Below are 21,566 nucleotides of genomic sequence, written 5' to 3' on the forward strand. Positions count from 1 at the left end.
CATGTCGATTTGTAACCTGTATACATTCCAAGATTGTTAGTTTCACTAATTCATTCAACTCAACATATCGCAACTGCAATAACCATACTTCGCTACCATGCTTGGCCTGCGACGGGCAAAGGTATCCCTGTGCCCACAGGTGGCCAGTGGACATGGGATTCAAGCAGGATTCCCTTGGTTTATTTCCATGCCTCTCGCCCTTGCCAAGGTTCGGAGATTGGTCACCCCCTTGTGGCCATGCCCTGGCTCTCAGACTCGTCTGGAGCCAGGTATTGCTAGTGCTATCATAGCCGTAAACCCTTGCCTCTGCCGACAATTTCTTGTACAAGTTCTGCTCGCCTCTCTGCTTCTCAGGTCACCCAGGGTCCTTGATTGCTTTCGTATGGTTCTGCATTACCATTTGCTCGGGTTCGCTCAGCCAATTGCCTACCCCACTAGCGTCCCAACCCCCTGCCTACAACTCTCCCTTACCTCGCTCAGCTACACACAGTCGCCCAAGCGGGGCTTGCCCTTTAGTCCCTATACCCTCGGGCTGGTCGTTCAGGTCGGGTCTTGTTTCTAAGATCCACTCGATATCAATCATGCCATAGCCCCAGCTTTTGCTTGAAAGAAAAATAAAAATAGTGCAGAGCCAAGCCATAACTCCCCCTTGCCTTCCTTAGTTCCTCCCTGGCTGGGCTAAGCCTTGTTGGGTGGTCTCACGCCTCTCCCTCCTCCCCAACGAATCTCCCACCAAATCATGGAATTTCCCCTTGAACCCGACCAAAACTTATGAATTGAACGAGGCCAAGACTAGACCACATACCTGAGAGCGATCGCTTGCTTGCAGACTTGGTTGCTTCACCTCCCTTCCGCTCTGTTGTTCTTGCCTTCACCACTATACTATTCACCTTCCCTACACGTCAAATACCTCTTCCCACTCCGCCACCTTCCCTTATGTCCCCCTCTGCCACCTTGCTAGCCCACCTCCCAAGCATTCAAGGCAGAGGACACTGCACTCCCTGCCTTGAGCATGTGGGGTGCCGCTGTAATGAATTCTATTATACTGACCATGTCAACTGAGGCCTGGCACCTCTAACACCTACCCTAAGAAAATTTTAAATTATATTTAAAAACTATAAAATAAAATTTTAAACTATAAAACAATACTACATATGTCAAACCTTTTTATTACTATATATATATATATATATATATATATATATATATATATATATATATCAATCAAACGCCATTGCAAACTTTCAAACCACGTGGTACTGATGTCAAATATCATTTTATTAAACTTTCAAACCATGGAGGGTTGTTTCATCAATGTGTGCGTGGTACTGATGTCAAATATCATTTTATTAAATTTTATTTGAAACTTCTAGAAATCTTTCATCAGCATTTGACGTCAGTGTTAATCGTCTCATAAATATCGAGAAAAGGTAAGCTGCGGTCTATCATTGGCTATGATTTTGTTGCTGTGCACTGGACCCTGGATTCCAAAGCAACTGGTATACCCCATCATTCTACCGAGCGGCTCAATCTGTAATTACAAGGTATTCCATGCCATTCAATTCTCCTTTCTTAACTATTTCATCAATTCGCGGAATTCTCTGGTGTTATGCGTTTATGAGAAGCTATAGATTGGACAGGGGGATCCTGGTAGGAAAATGTATCCATGACTGATTGATTACATGCGACTCGTGAATTCGTACGAACCTTCATTTTTATTTGAAAAACAATTGAATCCTGAGCGTTTCTTTTGCTAGACCTATCTGTTAAAGAAAAAAATGTGCCGAATTGGGCGCGGAAGATAACTGCAAATCGGCTAGTTTCCCATCTTACTTCTCCCATGGCCTGGTTTTGGCTAAGGTGTTGTTGCCAATTTGGTGAAATTGCCAATTTTTTTAGGGACCGCAGGATCACATTTGAAGCCTTTATTGCCCTTCAAGATCCCTTAATCCCTTTGATTGAAGAACGTTAAATTACTTTCCCTAACAAAGATATTTAGCATAAAAAATTGCTTGATAATGAAAAGTGAGGATCATATCATATCGTTGCAAACTAACTGTTATCACTTTTATACCCTGTTAATATTTAATTCATAAGAATAAATGCTTGAAACTCGAGATGACCTGTCTTTATGGATTTCAAAGTAGTATGATATATGTATGATATATGTCTGATATATGTCTGACAAATGAAACTTAGTAGTTGGTAAGTGCTACGCATTGCTTTTACGATAACCTTAACTTTTTCACAAATTCAGATTGCTACATTTTTGGTTGCTGATCTCAATACTGGGTATACATTGGTACACCTATAATTACTGAATTATATTCACAGTAATGGCCATCACATTAATGGTAGAAGTTGTTCAAGTGGCTTACACAGGTAGCTGCTCTTGATCAACTATCGTGGTGTACCATACTAGTAATTATTTGCATGTGAAATAATATTCTAGGGAGATTGTATTTGGTAATGTAGGAATTTAATTCTACATTTGTGACAATGGAACCCAGTTTTTATGAAAATTATGAATTTAATTTAAAATTGTCTTTGCTAAAATTGTTCATGTAAACCTCTTGTAGTTCTACAGTGAAAACTGTTATATAATATTTATTAATGTTATACTTCTTGATTGGGGCAGACATAAGATTGGTTCATTCAACTATGAAATATATCTTCCGAGTATTGGGCATTTGTTTGAAAGATTCAAAAAACCAATATACGTAGTGTTTTGAGACTTGAGACTTATTTGATGGTTGTTTGGATTGAAGAATGTCTTTCTCTTGTATTAATCCCTGCACCGTTTTTTTCACTGTTCAAACCATTATGCATACATTCAAGTTGATTTAAAATTATTGTCCAAATTAAATAGTTTACATATATTTCAATATACTACTTTTCAACTTTTAATAATTGATTGCATTATAGAAATCAAGTTTTACATGTATGTAGGTGGAGTCTTAAAAAGGGATAGCATTGTTTAACAATATTCTTAATATAAAGGTAACCATTAATATTAAGGCATGCATCAATTATTTTTTGGTGGAACAGATCTCCCTTTTTATTTCTTTCCAAATAAAAAACATTGTTTATTTTAGTTTGTTAACATAAAAGTGTTAAACCAATAATAACCCTTCATTCAAAATATGATCCTGCCCTTCAGATTTGATCCTTTGTTGTGATTGCTTTGAGGAACATGCCCTGAGGGGCTGCACTGCACAGACTTCGTTTGGCTCAGGTGTGAGAGGTAACTATTCTGCAAAATTGCTAGAGGTTTGCAACTGGCTTCATCGTTTTGCCTCATTCCTTCGCAACTTGTGCCATTTGGGTGTGGCAGACTGTAGCAACCTGGATGGCTTAATACTTTGCCAATATCACTATGAAACCAAGGTCTTGTTGGGTACATAAACAAAATGGCCTTTTGTATTAGTTGATTAACATAACTGCAACTGCAACTGCAAGGCTTTTTCTTGTAGCAATCTTTTCCCCTTCTCTTTCGTCACTGCCATAGTTATTGGTTTCAAAAAGTTTGGCAGGTTTGGGAGGGTAAGTTTCAAAATTATTAAATATATAAGATTATTTTTTAAATTATACATTTTTTTTCCTTGGAAAAAACTGTAATTTCATTGCAACTAAAAAAAGGAATAAAATTACATTTTGCAGATGCTAAAAGCATTCGGTATGAGCAAGACCACAGTCTTGTGACAGCAGATTAACAACCCCTCGTTTCAAAAACAAAAACAAAATAAAAAATAAAAAATAAAAAATATAAACAAAAGAGAAATTAAGTGTTATAAAAATCATTATAACACTTAATTTATATTTCTTTGGACCTTCTGCCATCGCCCAAAAGAAAGGTCAATAGGTACCATTGCCAACTCATTCACAGTCACCACCGGGGGGTGTTCTTTATCAGAATCTGAAGTTTCTGAAACAGGGAATCTCTTTGAGCCCACCAAACCGTCCTCTTTGCCTGTCACTGCTCCAGGATCTTCAGGTTCAAGGATCAGTTCTGTTTTTGAAGCATTCTACAGGGGATGTGCATGTCCATTAGGAACCTGAGTACTCATATCATCTTGTTTTGGATGGTCCTCCTTGATTTCTTCTTCTTCATCCTCCATAAAAATGGGATCAAAAGGCTGCCAGCCTTTTGTTTTACAGACCTGCCATTTTTTCTTTTTGGGGGCTTTTTAGCTTGTGGACATGTGTCTTGTTTGGAAACAAGTGCGGCATCTGAATGTCATGTTTTTATAAGCCAAGACTCGGATCCATTGATAGGATCTATGTTTAAGCAAAATGAGATCAAGTAGGCCTTTGCTTAGATCTATATTGACACGAATTCAAGCAAAAGTAAATAATCTTTTCACCGTTCTTTCAACAACCATTTTTTGGAAGGAGCCCAAAGCATTTCCAATATCCTCTAGTGACTTATGATGCCAAAATGGAAGAGGGAGGTCTGGCAAACTTAACTAGATTGACATATTTGTTACCACCATTGTTGAAAAATCAAACTCCGGGAACCAAGGGGTGATGAAAAGTCCTGTTCTTTCCCAAAACCAAGGTCCTTCTTGCAAGAATTTCTTTAAATCCTCCTGAGAGTCAAACCGAACAATGAATAAGCCTTTTGAAGAAAGATAAATGTCAGTTTTTTGTCCAGGCTGTAAAGACCCACTGATGCAGTGCTTTGGATCTTGGCCAAAAACCATTAAGTCAACAAATGACAGGCCTAGACTGCAAAACAGAGAAGAGATGGTTTACCTCTTTATTATTGACCTCCAGTGCTGCCATTTGATCAGATCTTTCAATAATATATGGTCATGGAATGAATGAAGGTTGATTCGTTGAGATTCTTACATGAAGCTGAAGTAGCTGGTGCTACATCCTTACATGAAGCTGAAGTAGCTGGATTCTTGGAGTCCATTGCACCTCCACACAACCTCAGTAACATGACATTGGAGTTCCTAGAAATACTATAATCATGCAAAAGTAACAAATCCTGCCACTGTTTCCCTTCACAAATTAGCTGTTGCATGTCTACAGGAATCCCTAAGTGATTCGCCAAGATCTGCTTTAGGGACATCACTGTTTCAAATTCAAAGAACTAGATTTGGATCAAGTTCCCTTTGACTTTCTTGGCAAAATACAGAAACCCTTCTGCATGGTTTAGAACTTCTAAGCTTCCCACTGACCCCAACGAAGAAGAAAGAGGGGTTCTTTCTTTCAGATCTACTCTGATATGAGAAGACTGGTGCATGCTGTGAAGGGAAGAGAAAAAAGAGGCTCAATGTCTAGTCTCAACTTTGATCTTAGAAAACATGGACACATCACACTGTCACCTGCAACATCAATTCTGCTCCTTAAATTGATATGCCGATATGTATGCTATTGTAACTCTATCAAACTCAGATCTGCCTCTTTGACATGTACTGCTGAGACTTTCATTCTAAACATGCAATTTGTAGATACAGTTCAACAACACAATTCATACCTTAGATTATCAATATGTAGGAATTTACAGGGTAAGTTCCTCAGATAGAACACAAAAGGACATCGCTCACAAACAGATCACAGATCAATACACCAGTATTCTGGATGTGGTTAAAACCCTCAAAGAGGGAAACAGTCCATGGCCTGAGCCAACACGGCCACTTCAGGAAATTTATTAATAAAAGAAAGAAAATTTACATAAGCTTCTCTCATGAACGGTCACCTTAAAAATGACCCTCCATGCTCTTTAAATAGAGATCATGGACCAATCGGGTGTTAAGCCACGGATCAAGTGTCGGTAATACCAAGGAGAGAATGAACCGTCGGATCACTTCATGTCTAGAACATATCGTGGCCGTCGAATTGTAAGTTACAAAAGTACATAGTAAAGAAACACACTTTACTTAACTCTACACTAGACCAAGTTATACTTAACTATTTCCTATGTGTTGGAATATCCTAACATCCCCCTTAAGAACAACTTGGGATAGGATTGAAGGATGTACAAATATGACACAATAGGAGAAGGAAGGAGGCATTAGAGCCTATCCCCCTTAGTGACAACTTCCTGAACTCCAACCATAAATCGAAGTTCAGTAAACTTCGCCTCTGTGAGAGCCTTTGTAAAGATTTCTGCAACTTGATCATTAGTTGAACAATATTGCACTCCAAGAACATGGTGATGAATGAGCTTTCTGATGAAGTGCATGCGTAGTTCAATGTGTTTGCTACACTGATGTTGGACTGGATCTTTGCATAGTTGAATGGCACTTTGATTATCACACCAAAGTGTAGTTTGATACTGCTGTTGAAAGCCAAACTCTAATAGGATCTGACGAAGCCACATGGCTTCCTTATTAGCTTCTACGGTGCCACAATACTCTGCTTTTGCTGAAGAAGGAGAAATGGCACTTTGTTTCTTGCAAGCCCATGTAATAGGTCCAAAACCAAAAGTGAAGACATAACTTGCAGTAGACTTCCGATCATCAGGGTCACCAGCCCAATCGAAATCAGTGAAACCAACCAATAGAGGACATGCTTCTGCACTGTAATGAATCCCAAACTGAACTGTACCTCGAACATAATGCAGTATTTTTTTTAGCTGCTTTCTAATGACTTTCATGTGGGTTTTGCATAAACCGAGCAATAAGGCCAACAACAAAGGAAAGGTGAGGACGGGTATGGGTCAGATACAAAAGTTTTCCTACAAGCTGACAGTATAAGGTAGCATCAACTTCAGGGGAAGTACAAGTGATTGAAAGTTTGGCTCCAGACTGAAAGGGAGAAGGGGTTGGCTTACAGTCTTCCATGTGAAAGTGGTGTAGAAGATCATAGGCATACTTGGACTAGGAAAGGGAAATACCTTCCTTGGATTGCAAGACTTGAAGACCAAGAAAATAATGCAAGTGTCCTAAGTCTATCATTTCAAACTACTTTTTAAGGCTAGACTTCAAATGGTTTATAAGGTTGGGATCACTACCAGTAAGGATAAGATCATCAACATAAAGAACAAGAATGATAAGAGACTTACCCACTTTCTTGGTGTAGACAGTATTGTCAGAATGACACCTAGAAAAGCCAGTATCTAAAAGAAAGCTATCCATTTTGGCATACCAAGCCCGAGGGGCTTGCTTGAGACCATAAAGGGATTTCTTAAGCCAACATACAAGGCTGGAGTCTGTTTGTATAAAGCCAGGAGGTTGTTCCATATAGATTTCTTCATGTAAGTCCCCATGCAAGAAGGTAGATTTAACATCCATCTGATGGACTTCCCATTTGAAAGAGGCAATAAGGGAAAGAACAAGGCGAATAGAGTTCATTTTGGCAACAGGGGAGAAGGTTTCAGTATAGTCAATGCCTTCAACTTGTGAAAAGCCCTTAGCAACAAGACGAGCTTTATGTTTATCAACTTTTCCATCTGGTCCAAACTTGGTTCTGTAAACCCATTTACATCTAACAAGTTTTCTTCCCTTTGGAAGAGGAACAAGATCCCATGTATCATTTGCCAATAATGAACGATATTCTTCATTCATAGCTGCGTCCCAATTTGGATGGCTTGAAGCTTCTGCAAAGGTGTTAGGATCATAATTTGCTGAAGCTTGAGCCAGTAAAGAAGAGGCTCTATCGAACTGAGAACGTGTACATCGCTGATCTGTAGGATCACTTGCAAGAGAACTTGTTGCATCTCGAGTAGCATAGACCCATTTTGGAAGCTGAGGAGCTGAAGGAGGATCCTGAGAAGGTGGGGGAGGATTGTCATCCTTGCTATCATCATTTGAAAAAGAAATATTTTCAGAAGTAGAAGGAATAGAGAGAGGTGGCACATCTGCCGAACTAGGGTCGTAAGCCGATATATTTTCAACAAACTTTACATCTCTTCTAATGATAACATTTTTGGAGTTAGGTGAAAGAAGTCTATATCCTTTGACATCTTCAGAATATCCAACAAAAATACATTTTTCACTCTTAGGTTCTAAGGCTTTATGTTTTTCGTCGGGAATATGGGCCCATGCTTCACTTCCAAAAACACGAAAGTGACTTACATCTGGTTTAATTGAGCTCTATGCTTCTTTTGGAGTGATATTCTTTAAAACCTTAGTAGGAGTGTGATTTATTATGTAATTTTCATAGTTAATTGCTTCTACCCAAAAATTAAGACTAAGTCCTTTAGATTGAAGCATACAATTAGCCATTTTCTTTAAGGTGCGATTCTTCCTTTCAGCTACACCATTTTGTTGTGGAGTATATGGAACATTATGTTGTATTTGAATTCCATGCTCAGTGCAAAAGTTGATGAATTCGTTGTTAACATATTCTTCGCCATTATTAGATCTTAGCTTAAGAATTTGATGTCCAAATTGTTTCTTAACAAAGACCTTGAAGGCCAAGAACATGTTAAATACTTCACTTTTGAGTTTTAAGAAGTATACCCAAGTGCGTTTGTGGAAATCATCAATGAAAGTTAAGAAATACTTGTAGCCAGAGAATGAAACAATTGGAAGTGGACCACATAAATCACTATGCACAAGCTATAAAGGGGCTGAGGCGTGCCAAGAGGCACGTTTTTCAAAACTATCCCGATGATGTTTTTTGAGTACACATCCGGAACAAACACCATCTCTGCAAGATACCATAGGAAGACATGTCACCATATTTTCTTTACATAGATTTTGAAGGGAGCGATAGTTTAAGTGACCAAATCGCTTATGCCAAAGTTTGCTCACTTCATCATTATGAGCAACAAATACTGAGGGAAGAGTTGATGACCCAAAGTTGTTAAACTTATACAACCTTGTAGAATCATTAACAATGCCGGTAGCTAAAATCTGTCTAGGGTCTCTTAGGTCCTTAATTACAACATCATGAGGTGAAAATTCAACGATTTTACCTTTACCTGAACGAGTTATCTGATATACAGATAGAAGGTTTCAGGATAAGGTTGGAACACATAATACATCATTAAATTGACCATTGTCTAGATGAATAGTTCCAATCCCTACAACAGTAAGAGATCTATCATCACCAACATATATATTTTTGGTGTTACAATCATTTAAAGAAGAAAACATGGCTTTGTTTTTGGCCATGTGATAAGAAGCTCCAGAATCAATGAGCCACTCATGAGAATGAGAAGAAGAAGATACATTTAGTGCATAACCAGATCGAGATGCTTGACAACCACATGTAGAAAGTGCTATTCTTGAAGATGAAGTTGAAGTTGAAGAGTGCTCCAAATGGATGTTATGCTTCTTCATTGCTGCTTCCAAGGCTTCCATCTTCTTAAAGCATTTGGATTCTAAGTGGCCATCTCGATTACAAAAGTTGCAATGTCTATTAGTCTTCTTCCCTTTGTTTTTATTTGCCTTATCATTTTGTTGAATTGATTTTTCATTTTGAGACTGAAAGTGCTTAAGACCCTTGGTTGGTTTAAGACCATTCTTTTTAGGATGCTGCTTCTTAGGATTCTTTGAACTTGGTTGCTGCTGGGCAGCTAAGGTTTTCTTAGAAGAGTTTCCAAGATTAAGAAGACCAAGATGTAAGAGTTTTTCTTGTTCTCTTATTAAAGAATCACAAAAAGCATCAAAAAAGGGGGACTTGTAGGCTTATCCTTGAGAAATAAAGGCTTCTCTAGTAGAATGGAAGGTGGAAACAAACATAGAGTAGGCTGGTCCTAACTTAGTAAGAATGGAATAGATAAGGCTACCATCTTTTTTCTTAACCTTAACACCTTCCAAGAGAAGTCTAAGGGTCTTGAACTTGGACAAAAAATCTTCAATGGGAGAAAAATTATCGGGGTCCAACGTAAACAACTCATTTTAAAGTTGATGGGCTCTAATTTCATTTTTAATTCCAAAAAGTTTATTGAGCTATTTCATTGCTTCATTAGGGGTATCAAGTTCTGCGATATGGAATCTAAGGTCTGGAGAAATAGACATCCCTATCAACCCACGTGCTTGATCTTGCTTATTTTCCCATTTGACTTCCTTATCTTCATCTTTAGGTTTAGATTGTTGGCTTGAGGCTATTCTATAAAGACCTTTACTTCTAAGTAAATCCTCCATGTAGGACACCCATTGGAAGTGGTTGGTGTTGTCAAGAATTACTTGGCATGGACTTTCCATTTTAACAGAAACTGAAGTTGTAGATGCTGAAACTAAGTGTTCCAATGGAAAGATCTCAAAAATTAGGCCGATTAAAAAAAAACGGCTTTAAAAACGGCTTCCGGATGAAGAAGTTATGGCTCTTTGGAGAAAAGTTGTTGAAGATGTCGACGGAGTATGTGAATGTGCGGAAGTGAATGATAATGTTATATTTAAAAAAAACCCCCCTCTTTCCAAGCTTAATCTAATTAGCTCACTTTTAAAAAAATTATGTGACCCACTTTTATAAATAAGTGAAAGTCACTTTTACAATGTTACTTTATGAGCATCACTAAATTGTAACTTAAATAAAAGATAAAGAGACTTTAGAATTATAAGTGACTCACTTTTTATAATAGGTGAGAACACTTTTACATAAAGTAATTTTAAAACATAAGTTACATGTGCTTTTTGAAAAAGTAACTCAACAAAAAGAAAGACTTGAACCCAAGACCTCTATTCTCATAAAGTAACTTTGGACCAAGTGAGCTAGATTAAAAAGTTCATAATTTTTGGAAAGAAGGAAGGGGTTTTTTTTAGTCACTGAAGCTTTGGAGTGCGTGCTTATTTGAAAAATCCCTTTTTGCCCACAAAACAAAAAAACACACAGCCCAACACAGACATACAAAAAAAACCAAACCTTATGGCTTGAAGTTAGCTTTCGCCAGAAACTAAATATTTTACTCAATGTTTTTGATTTTTCGAGATCACACTAAGACGCAGCGGAAAAGAGCATATGCATGAGAAAAATTTTCTATTTTTGATTTGCCCAGATCGCACAGAGTCACGGGGCAAAGAGCATACGCAAAAATGAAAGATATAGGTCTACTAATAAAAAATAGAGAGCTAAATAAATCGAAATAAACAGAGAGATGAATAACTAAAACTGCAAATAAAGATTGTATACCTCCATATCTTAAAAATGACGTACCTAGGGTTACTGAAAACCTTTTCGCGTGAAAAGAAAGGGGTTCCTCACTGGAACAGATGCTCCTAACACAATAGAGCAGTCCTCTCGGCCCGAAAGTAGTCAGAAACAGTAGATCTAGGAAACGATAGTCGGATGCAGTTGTACCGGCTTCGGATTTGGATCACCAATGGATGCGGCCCTCAAATAGCTCTGATACCATGTAGGAATTTACAGGGTAAGTTCCTCAGATAGAACACCAAAGGACACCGCTCACAAACAAATCACAGATCAATACACCAGTATTCTTGACGTAGTTAAAACCCTCAAAGAGGGAAACAATCCATGGTCTGGGCCAACGCGGCCACTTCAGGCAATTTATTAATAAAAGAAAGAAAATTTACATAAGCTTCTCTCATGAATGGTCACCTTACAAATGACCCTCCAAGCTCTTTAAATAGAGATCATGGGCCAGTCGGGTGTAAAGCCACAGATCAAGCGTCAGTAATACTGAGGAGAGAATGAACCGTCGGATCACTTCATGTCTAGAACATATCGTGATCGTTGGATTGTAAGTTACAAAAGTACATAGTAAAGAAACACACTTTACCTAACTCTACACTAGACCAAGTTATACTTAACTATTTCCTATATGTCGGAATATCCTAACACAATAGTGTATGTGTCTCCTTGCTCTTGATATATGTTGAAGTTTGTTCTTAACTCTGTCATCAAAGGTGCCCTTATTCTGTCCTTAGATTTTGCTAGAAGAACATTGTTTAACCACCCTTCCAATCTCTTCTTTAGTGGCTAATTGAACAGGCTTAATTTTGTCTCAGACTAGGCTTGGATCTATCTTCGACGGGCCTTTGACTCTTAGAGCAGATTGAATCGGCCTCGCGATGACTGACTACTAACCTCAAGAGCAAGCCATAGACCTCCGTAAAGAACCTCAAAGATAACTTCGGATTGCTTCAAAGAACACCTGAGAAATTTGGCCTAACAGGCCTTTGTCCTGTGGCCTTACAAAGATCGGGTCCTTTGTTCGGCAGCCTCCACATAGCTCGAATCTAGCCTTAGACCACCTCGTCTCTGTCAAGCAACAAACTCATATCTTGCCTTAGAAATTAACTCGGATTTGTCACAATCTCAGAGCAATTTGGATCTGCCTCAAATTGAATGTCTAAAAGGTTTGATCATCTTGGCTTTATTGCATTAGGAGAACATAATTTCGAATCACAATTGGCCTCAGATCAGGTTTGGAAGCTCAATGAAACACCACCACAGAAATCTAAATCAAATGAGTTAAAGAACTTAAGATTTTCGGCCTTCTTCAACATATCTTCAATGTAGCTCGAGCCTTAAACTTCTCTTAATTAGATGCTCCTCAAATCATTTACTTGCCAAATGAATGCCACAAGAGGGATATAAATACACATTTGAAGGGGGCCTTATACAGGAGCCGACCTGAACAAAATAAAGTTTTTTATTTGAAGAGCCACGTCTAATTAGGAATCGACTTGAAGGAATTAGGGCCGACTTGGAGTAGAAGGCTTAGGCCACTCAAAAAATATTTTTTGCTTTCATTAAGCTCCTTTCAAAGCAGTCTTGGGCACATGGCCTAATGACAATTTGAATTAGGTTTTTTAACCTCCTTCTAGGGAAGGAATGAAGTATTAAGGCCATAATTTTGTGAGGAAAAATTTGTTGCTAAACCCACCCATATGGGGACTCAAACTTCAAAAATCAATATCTCTCCAACCAAGAGGATCCACAAGATTTGCCATCTATCAAACAAAATGACATGACAAGGGCTACCATTCTAGGAGAGGTCCTTGTATCCAAATTCACTGATTTGTGCATGCAAATCACCAATAAACGATGGCCTTTTCACCCTTTCACATCAATGACAAATTTTCCAACAATCTACCCCTTTGTCATTGATGCCAATACTCATACTTCCCTTGTCATCATGCTCCCCTTGTCTCCACACTTCACTTCCTTTGTCTCCACGTTGCACTTCCTTTTCTCTTCCCCTTTGACATCAATGGAAAAGGGTGCCTTGCGTTTGCGGGGCTACTCCCCTTGACGATATTTCTTCTTCTTGCTTGACATGTTTTCTTCTCCAAACCATAGTGGGTTTTTTTCTTGTCTACTCTGCTTAGGAGTCGACTTCATGTCACATCTGCAATTTTGTGCAATATGTCCAAAGTTGTGGCATTTAAAGCATTATGTGTTGTATCTGAATTTTGGAGCAAACATTGTGTACCTTTTGCTAGAGAATCCATTAGGGTTTCTGACTTTTCTACTTGTAAACATGCAATTTGTAGATATAGTTCAACAACATAGTTCATACCTTAGATCATCAATAGTGTATGTGTTTGTTGCTCTTGATATATCCTGAAGTTTGTTCTTAACTATGTCATCAAAGGTGCCCTTATTCTGTCCTTAGATTCTACCTAAAGAACATAGTTTAACCACCCTTCCAATCTCTTCTTTAGTGGCTGATTGAACAGGCTTAATTTTGTCTCAGAATAGGCTTGAATCTATATTCGACAGGGCCTCTAAACAAACTTTTAGAGTAGGTCGAATTGTCCTCAAGATGACTGACTACTAGCCTGAGCCATAAACCTTTGTAAAGAACCTCAGAGATAACTTCAGACTACTTCAAAGAACACCTAAGAAATTCGGCCTAATAGTCCTTTGTCCTGCAACGTCCATATAGCTTGGGTCCCTTTGTTTTGTGGCCTCCATAGAGCTCGGATCTAGCCTCAGACTACCTCGGATCTATCGAGCAACAAACTCGGATCTTGCCTCAGAAATTAACTCGGATCTGTCACAGTCTCAGAGAAATTATGATTTGCCTCAAATTTGATGTCTAAAAGGTATGATCAGCTCAGCGTAATTGCATTAGGAGAACAAAATTTTAGGTCAATATTGGCCTTAGATTAGGCCTGGATGCTCAACGAAACACCACCACAGAAAGCTAAGAGAAATGAGTTAAAGAACTTCATATTTTTGCCCTTCTTCAATAGATCGTCAATATAGCTCGAGCCTTAGACTCCTTTTAATTAGATGCTCCTCAGATCACTCAAATTTACTTGCCAAAATGAATGCCAGGAGAGGGATATAAATACACAATTGAAGGGGGCCCTATACTGGGGCCGACCTGAACAAAATAAAGTTTTTTATTTGAAAAGACACATCTAAATAGGATTCGACTTGAAGGAATTAGGGCCGACTTGGAGCAGGAGGCCTAGGCAACTCAAAAAATAATTTTTTATCTTTCATTAAGCTCCTTTCAAAGCAGTCTTGGACACATGGACTTATGAAGATTTGAATTACAATTTTTGACCTCCTTCTAAGGCAAGAGTGAAGTAATAAGGCTATAAATTTGTGAGGCAAAAGCTGGTGCTAAACCCACCCATATGGGGATTCAAACTTCAATAATCAATATCTCTCCAACTAGGAGGATCCATAAGATGTGCCACCTATCAAACAAAATGGCATGACAAGGGCCTCTAATCTAGGAGGTCCTTGTATCCAAATTCATTGATTTGTACATGCAAATCACCAAATAAATGTTGGCCCCTTAACCTTGTTACCCACCAAAAGTGAGTGACCCCATGGGAAATTTTTTCTCGCAGATATCTCTTCAGATGGTAGCCAACAACCCTTGATAGCCACCGATGTAGCTGGCGTGTTGTGCCATTTGCTCTCCGCTCCCTACATCAGTCAAATGTCCCCTTGTCCATCTGTCAAGAGCACATGTTAGAAGGTGGGCAATCCAACCCAAAAGGTATGCTTTTTATTTAGCAATTAGGTGCTTATGCTTGTTTTTCTTAGGCATTTTGGGCATGCAGTATTTGGTGACTTGGAAGAAGGAAGGGATTTGACCTTGGTTTTGTTCCCTCAACTTAAATGGGGGGTTAGTCCTCGATCCTAGTCCCATGGGATCTCCCCTATTGACCTATGGTTTTAGGAAGATCACTACTTGGGAAACCCCGATTTTGGTAGCATGGTCCTGTTTTCTCGTTCCACACTATCCACTCCCCTCCGCACATTACAAGCCCTATTTCATCATTTTCCTTCTTCGAGTCTACATTATCACTGGGTCCACAGAGCCCCCTCACCTTGCCCACATCTCTGGGTTGGGCCTGGAAATGTTGCCCCGGAGGTTGACGTAACTAAAAGAAAGTTAAAAGCATATCATGGCCACAAGCAAGAAACAAAAGAAAGAGAATTTTATAAAATGCAAAACATGGTTGGGATATTAATTAACGTGTGGGCAAAAGCCAAAACATGAGCTCTACCCCTTGTCATGGCCATCTCCTTGGTTCCTAGGGCCCCATGAGTGCCCCCACATCCATGTGTGTCCCAACCCCTGGTGGACGATTAACTGCCCCACCTTAAGGGGTTAATAACTTCTTTACATCATACACAACATGCTTTAATTTCCTGGAGCCCCGAGTAGTAATACAAAGAAAAATAAAGAAAAGTTAAAAGGCAAATAAAGAGGGTCAAAAAAACAAAGGTCGGGGTAACTCATGTATCCACAATTGCTCCCTCTTACATCTATATACCCAATATGTGGACATCCCTCATTATTGCTATCCTTGTACCTATGGCATTTGGCCTTGAGACCCTCGTGATCCATCCATTTCATCATCATTCATATGCTACCTGTCAATTGAAGGATGTATCAGGGACCTGTCTTTCCCCTTAGGGCTTGGGAACACCTAATATGGTCGTCTATTAACCACTTCTACTTAGGGAGGTAACACTATTACAAGTTTAAAGCCCCAAATTTGGAAGGGAAGCCCATATGAAGTCTTAATGTGCCCTTGATTAACAAGCTTGGCTCACTTAGATGCATTATTGAATCATTGTACCTGATGGTGAAGATGCAACACTGGACATTATGTGTGATTGGCAGCTGGTTTCATCATGGGTTGGGCAACTTAATTGGGGCCCAAGTCCACCAGAGGATCATATTGACACCCTTGGGTGAAACATTGAGAGCCATGAGACTCCCATAATGTGCAGAGGATCATTTCACACCATGGGCACCTTCAGTACCCTCAATAGTCTTCTCATTGCCCTGCGTTACTCAGGAGATGTTGCACTTGGACCAATGTGCCCAAGTCGGCTTAGAATTTTCCATGTGGAGTGGTAGCTGATCAAAGGCTCATAGGAGGTTTGTGTCGTCCCTTGGGACATGGGAGGGCAAGCACCATTGTTAGAGCCCTTAGTATTGGAGCATTACAAGCTATTCTATCATCAAGAGACCCATGAGACTAGTTTTTGTGCCCCAAACACAAATTGGAGCCCCACATGACAATTTGCATGGAGAGTTAAGGGTCATCCCTTAGTTCGAGATTCATGGAGCCCTCTCACACATTTTGTCACCAATAGGACTCAACGTGGCCTTCCAACAGCCCTACATCAGCATGGCATCATCATTTTGGCTTGCACTTGAATGTCTAATTCATAATTTTTTAAAGCTACTTGGTCGGCTTATGACCAAGGGATGTATCTTGCTCATTTTTATAATGTTGAGGGGCTAGTAGGCATAATTCGACTTAGTAGGACTCATATAAATAACACATCACTTCATTTGTATTGATCATCATCATCACTTGGGAATTTCGGCCTCTTCGGCAAATTCACACTTGTTCTTGGATTGACTATTGGGGTATCTTGGATGCATTGTGATATTTGGAGTTGATTTTTAATATCCTTTGGAACTATCTCTTGGATTGTGGATGGATATACTGCATGTCATCTTGTAAGTGACTTTTGTTTAAATTTTACTTTGAAATAATGTCTAATATATGGAATTGTTGCATTTAGTTTAATGCTATATTGTGCCCTAATTTTTGAAGATAAATTTTGAAAAGCTATTTGATTGGCAATTGCATATGTTACTCATGATATGATATGTGATGAATGTTCCTAGTGGTAAAATATTGTTTTTATCCATGAAATTTGATAATTTTGGAGTGGGTAATTGTTGAAGGCTGGTACCTAGGGCATCAATTCTTGACCTCCTTAAGGACAATTTTGGCTAATCTAAAGCATCTAAGACTCCATATGCCCAAAGGACAAGGCATTGGTCCAAGCCTTTGGTGATCAAACTCAAATATTTTCCATAAATTGCTTCTTCTAAATGTCTGTCCCCTAGAATATGACAACTAGTCTAGGGCATAGAGCGAATTACATTAGAAAGTGAATTGGTGGATTCTAGAAGCATAGGCTTCAAGCTTAGGGTCTTATCTACAAGACCTCAAAGTTTGGCAAGCATCCAATTTGTTTTCATCCATAAAATCTCTTGCCCTAGGTGTGCCCTAAGAGGGAAACCCTAGCTTTTATTGCCTTAACTTGGGGACTTCTTTGAGGGTTGTATGAGCTTAGTACTTGGTGAAGTAAATCATAAGAAGCCTTTTCTCCTCCTTGCCTTGATCTCGGGAGTACCTTTGTCCACGATAATTCATGAAACTCTAGATCTTGCTTAAGTCTTTTCTAGGCCTCTTAGAGGGAGTGAAGAACCTACTGAAGTGTCATATTATCACATAGAACTTCCCTTGAGAGGTCTTACCTCATCACCTAGCACCATAAACCCTAGAATATCTATAAAAAGTTGATTATCATCTTACCAAGACTCCTCCCATCGACGAAAGTCCATAAAGAGCAGGGGACATTGGTTGAGGTGACAGTGGGCCATTGTCCTATTGTTATCACATAGTCTAGCTCTTTGTCCTATAGGTGTTCCCCCCTTAGGGTCTGCTAGATTTTGTGGTAACATTTTTGGCATCGTTACCGAGGAGGAAGCAGTTTTGTCCCCCTTGGTCAAATATTTGAAGAGGTGATTTCTTTAGCGATAATATAGATCCTCTTCTGGTGACTCCAAAATTGCTTGTTTACAAAGATCATGAAGAAATCATAGCTCCCGTAACTAGAGTTGTTGCTAGAAAGGCTACTAAGCTTGACAAGTCTTCTCCAAGGAATCCAACTCATGTTGCAAGGTAACTTTTCCCTGACATCATGAATACCAACACTAACCAAAACCAAAACCAAAATCAAAATCAAACACCCCAACTTAGGAGATGGAATGTGGCATCTTTCAAACCATTGAATTTTGCTGCTTTCCTTGATGCTTCTGACACATTACCCGAAAGGCATCATGAATGGCTACCTAAGTTTGAAGGAAAAGGTGATGTGACTGTTGATAGACATGTAAATAATTTCCTTTGGGCCATTTGTCCTTGAATGATTGAGCATGAAGATGTAGTGATGATGTTATTTGCCTTAACATTTGAGAGATATATTAGAGATATGTATGCTAGTTTGCCTCAAGTTAGTGTCACTAACTTTGATCAATTTGAAGATCTCTTTAGGAAAAGATGGGTCCTTGATGTTGATGGAGGCATAGCCCTTCAAATTTTTTACGATATAGTTAAGGGAGAGAGAGAAGATGTTAGAAGTTTCATTCAAAGATTTGACAAGGTTATTAGCGAGATCCTTGACCATCTTAACCTTGTTGATGCCCAAATCCTAGACAAGTTTGTTAGGGGAATCCAAGGCCAACTAACATACCAAATTAGGGATAAGAAACCCAAGATTCTTGCTGAAGCCAAAGAAATGGCCATTGAAATCGAACAAAATCTTAACGTTGCCCATATAGAGATGTTCAATTTCCCTGGGATAAGGTTGAAACTAAGAAGGTCAAATCTAAGAATCAAGTTGAAGGAGTAGTGGTCACCTTATGCAAAAAAGTGGAAAAACTATCTAATGATTGGGCCGCTAGGAATAAAATGTATATGAATAAGTTCACTGCTCTTGAAAAGGGACAAAGAGCCACTTTTCCCTCTAAGAACAAAAACAAGGTCTTTGTTAAGAAGAATAATGAGGAAGATAAACAAACTCAACAAAGTGTCCCTAATACCTTGGCTCCAACCAATGCAGTGGAACAAGAAGAATCCTCTTCAAAAGAATATCAATTTGATAGTTCTAGCGAAGAAAGTGAAGATGAGGAGAGTGGTGAACAAAGGAATGTAGTTAAAGAATCTCATGCTTTTAACATTATATTAGGTGGTACATATACTCAGTCGCAAATTAGCGAAGTTGTGAAGCCCTAAATTCAAAAATTAACAAATCTTAGCAAAATTAAAGTTCAGAAACTGGATTGTGAAATTTTTAAAGTAGAATTTATCAATTCTCTAATAAGTACTTACTTGGAACTCTTTGAAGGTGTTTTTGACCTGCTGTGGCTCCTGCTCCCATTACCAAACTGCCCTTTTTCCTCCCAGCCTATTTGGGGTCTACCTATACAGTCCCCAGACCTAGAAGACTTCAAATGGAGATCTTCTGGCCCCTTGGCCCAAAACTCCAAGAATAATCAACCTCAATCTCCCTCTTTGTCTGTGACTCTGTTAGAATTTCTACTGTCTCTGTAAAACTCCCCATAACTCCCTATATCCCTCTTTTCCCTTTCTTATATAGGGCCCTCATCTGTTTCAGAGTGGTGATTTCCCTGTTCCAGATTCCTCCAGCGAAGGGTTAAGGTGATAAGTTTTGGTCTACGACTGAATAGGCATCCACCACCTGCGTTTGTGGTTGACAACGTACTCCTTTTATGTTTTATTGCATTTATAGACCACATATATGCTACATGACTTTGTTTCATGTTCATGATATATATATAATGGATTTGGTTAAGTTTGCATAGTTGGTATTTTTATTTTCTTTTAGTTCATAATTAATATATAATATAACATTTGTATATTTTATGTTGTATTTTACTTGTTAATTTATAAAGTATGTTTCATATTTACTTTAGTACCATATATATTGCATCCACTTCTATTTTGTATAATACTTTGTCTTTCTTGTCTATTTTGTATAGTTATATTTTATGGTGGTGGTACATACCTTAAGTACCTCACCCAATATTTTTTTAATTCTAATAATAATAATAATTTTTTTCATGTGAATTAGGTATTCACTTAGAATTTTCAATAATTAATTAATTTATCTTATACTGGGAAATTTTCATAATAGGTTAATACGTATACTAGTGCAGTGCATGTGGTGCATGCATATGTAGCTATCATGTGGATGCATTGTATGCATGCTAAGAGTGTTGTGTCCTCTATAATAAGAGATGGGTCATTACAAAAGTGAAACTTAAAGAATAACAAAATGAACTTGTCCTAAATGCGAAGAATAATGGGAGATTCAAGGGATTGCAATATTTTAGGAAGAATGACAAAGAAGCTCCATCAAGTTCTAGACTATCAAAGGAAAGGGATCCTCCTCAAAAGGAACCCCCAAAGAACGGTCCTCCAAAAAAGGAATCATACCAAAAAGGATCTTCCTAAAGGAGAGCCCAAGCACAAAAATAAGAACAGAGAAGTTGAATTAGACATTGATGCTGGTGCTGCCATAGGTAAAATGAGTATGCAGGTTCCTATCAAGGGGATTGTGAAAATCCCATCCCAAAGAAAGCAAGTGAAGAAAGCCTTAGGACTTGATGATGAAGACCCCCCTATTATGTTGCAAAATATTCATGTCACTAGGACTAATTCTGGACATGACCCATTCTTGGTGACTCTAGCTATAAATAACCTTCTTCACAATTGCATGTTGGATTCAGGGGCTTTTGCAAATATTATGCCACTAAAGGTCACGAATCAACCGAAATTGGACATTACTTGACCCTATAAGAATGTGTGTGGTTTCGATTCTAGGTCCATCCCCATCCATGGCCTTGTTAAATACCTTAAAGTTGCCTTGGTTGTCAATGAAGATATTTTTGTGCTCATGGACATTGTTGTTATACACATACCTGACGTATGGGGAATGTTGTTGTCTAGAAAATGGGGTGCTTCTATAGGTGGGCAACTTCAAATGGATTTATCTTATGCCATTGTCCCACGACCTGAGGAACCTTGTTTGTTTTTTATAGGGAACTCCCATTTCCAAATCATGTTGAGGATAATGGCATTTCCCCCACTACTTGATAACCTCCCAAATTCAAGAATTCGGATGCCCTCGCCCTTCATCGTCCCTAAGATGTGTCTCCTTAAAAGGCCTAAACCTAAAGAAAATAAGCCTAAGAAGAAGTGGGTGCAAAAGCCAAAGAAGGAATTCAAAGTTGGCGAAACTGTGTTGGTTGATAAAAACCCCATGCCTGTCAAAGTCCATGGTAAGGTTGGTGAAGGATACTATTACATAGGTAGACTTGATGGTGAGCTTTGGCCTAACCCCATCAAGGCCAATCACATCACCCCTTTCTTGGATACTTGTCATTGTATATTATGCATGTTAGAGTAGGATGCATTGAATATTGATTTTGCATAGCTACTATCATCATTTTAGGTTCTTATGGTATAATAGGTACATTTAGGATAGATTTGCATCTTAGAATAAATTTCCTTTTTTGTATGGTTTTATTATTTGATGAAAATATGGGCAATAAAAGTACGCCCTGCACACATGGTTCCAACATTGTTTGTGATGTGTAGGATACATGT

General features: G+C 38.7%; 1 protein-coding gene across 4 annotated transcripts in view; it reads left to right on the forward strand.

Annotated features, from left to right (window-relative positions):
* Window positions 1-1,388: 1,388 nt before the first annotated feature.
* LOC149142493 (oxidoreductase bty37-like) overlaps window positions 1,389-21,566 on the forward strand; it is a 76,393-nt gene continuing 56,215 nt past the window's right edge. For 3 of the 4 annotated variants that reach the window (XM_089447501.1, XM_089447504.1, XM_089447502.1), the window contains exon 1: window positions 1,389-1,544. In XM_089447501.1, coding sequence (XP_089303627.1) covers window positions 1,455-1,544 — 90 coding nt within the window. In that variant the 5' untranslated portion in view covers window positions 1,389-1,454. Of the gene's footprint in view, window positions 1,545-3,160; window positions 3,245-21,566 lie in introns of all 4 variants that reach the window. The other variant, XM_089447503.1, reaches the window with a different exon arrangement.

This window comes from Pinus tabuliformis, chromosome X (genome assembly GCF_031772625.1).
Source record: "Pinus tabuliformis cultivar Carrire ecotype Pingquan chromosome X, CPIR1, whole genome shotgun sequence".
In the NCBI taxonomy this organism is placed as follows: domain Eukaryota; kingdom Viridiplantae; phylum Streptophyta; class Pinopsida; order Pinales; family Pinaceae; genus Pinus; species Pinus tabuliformis.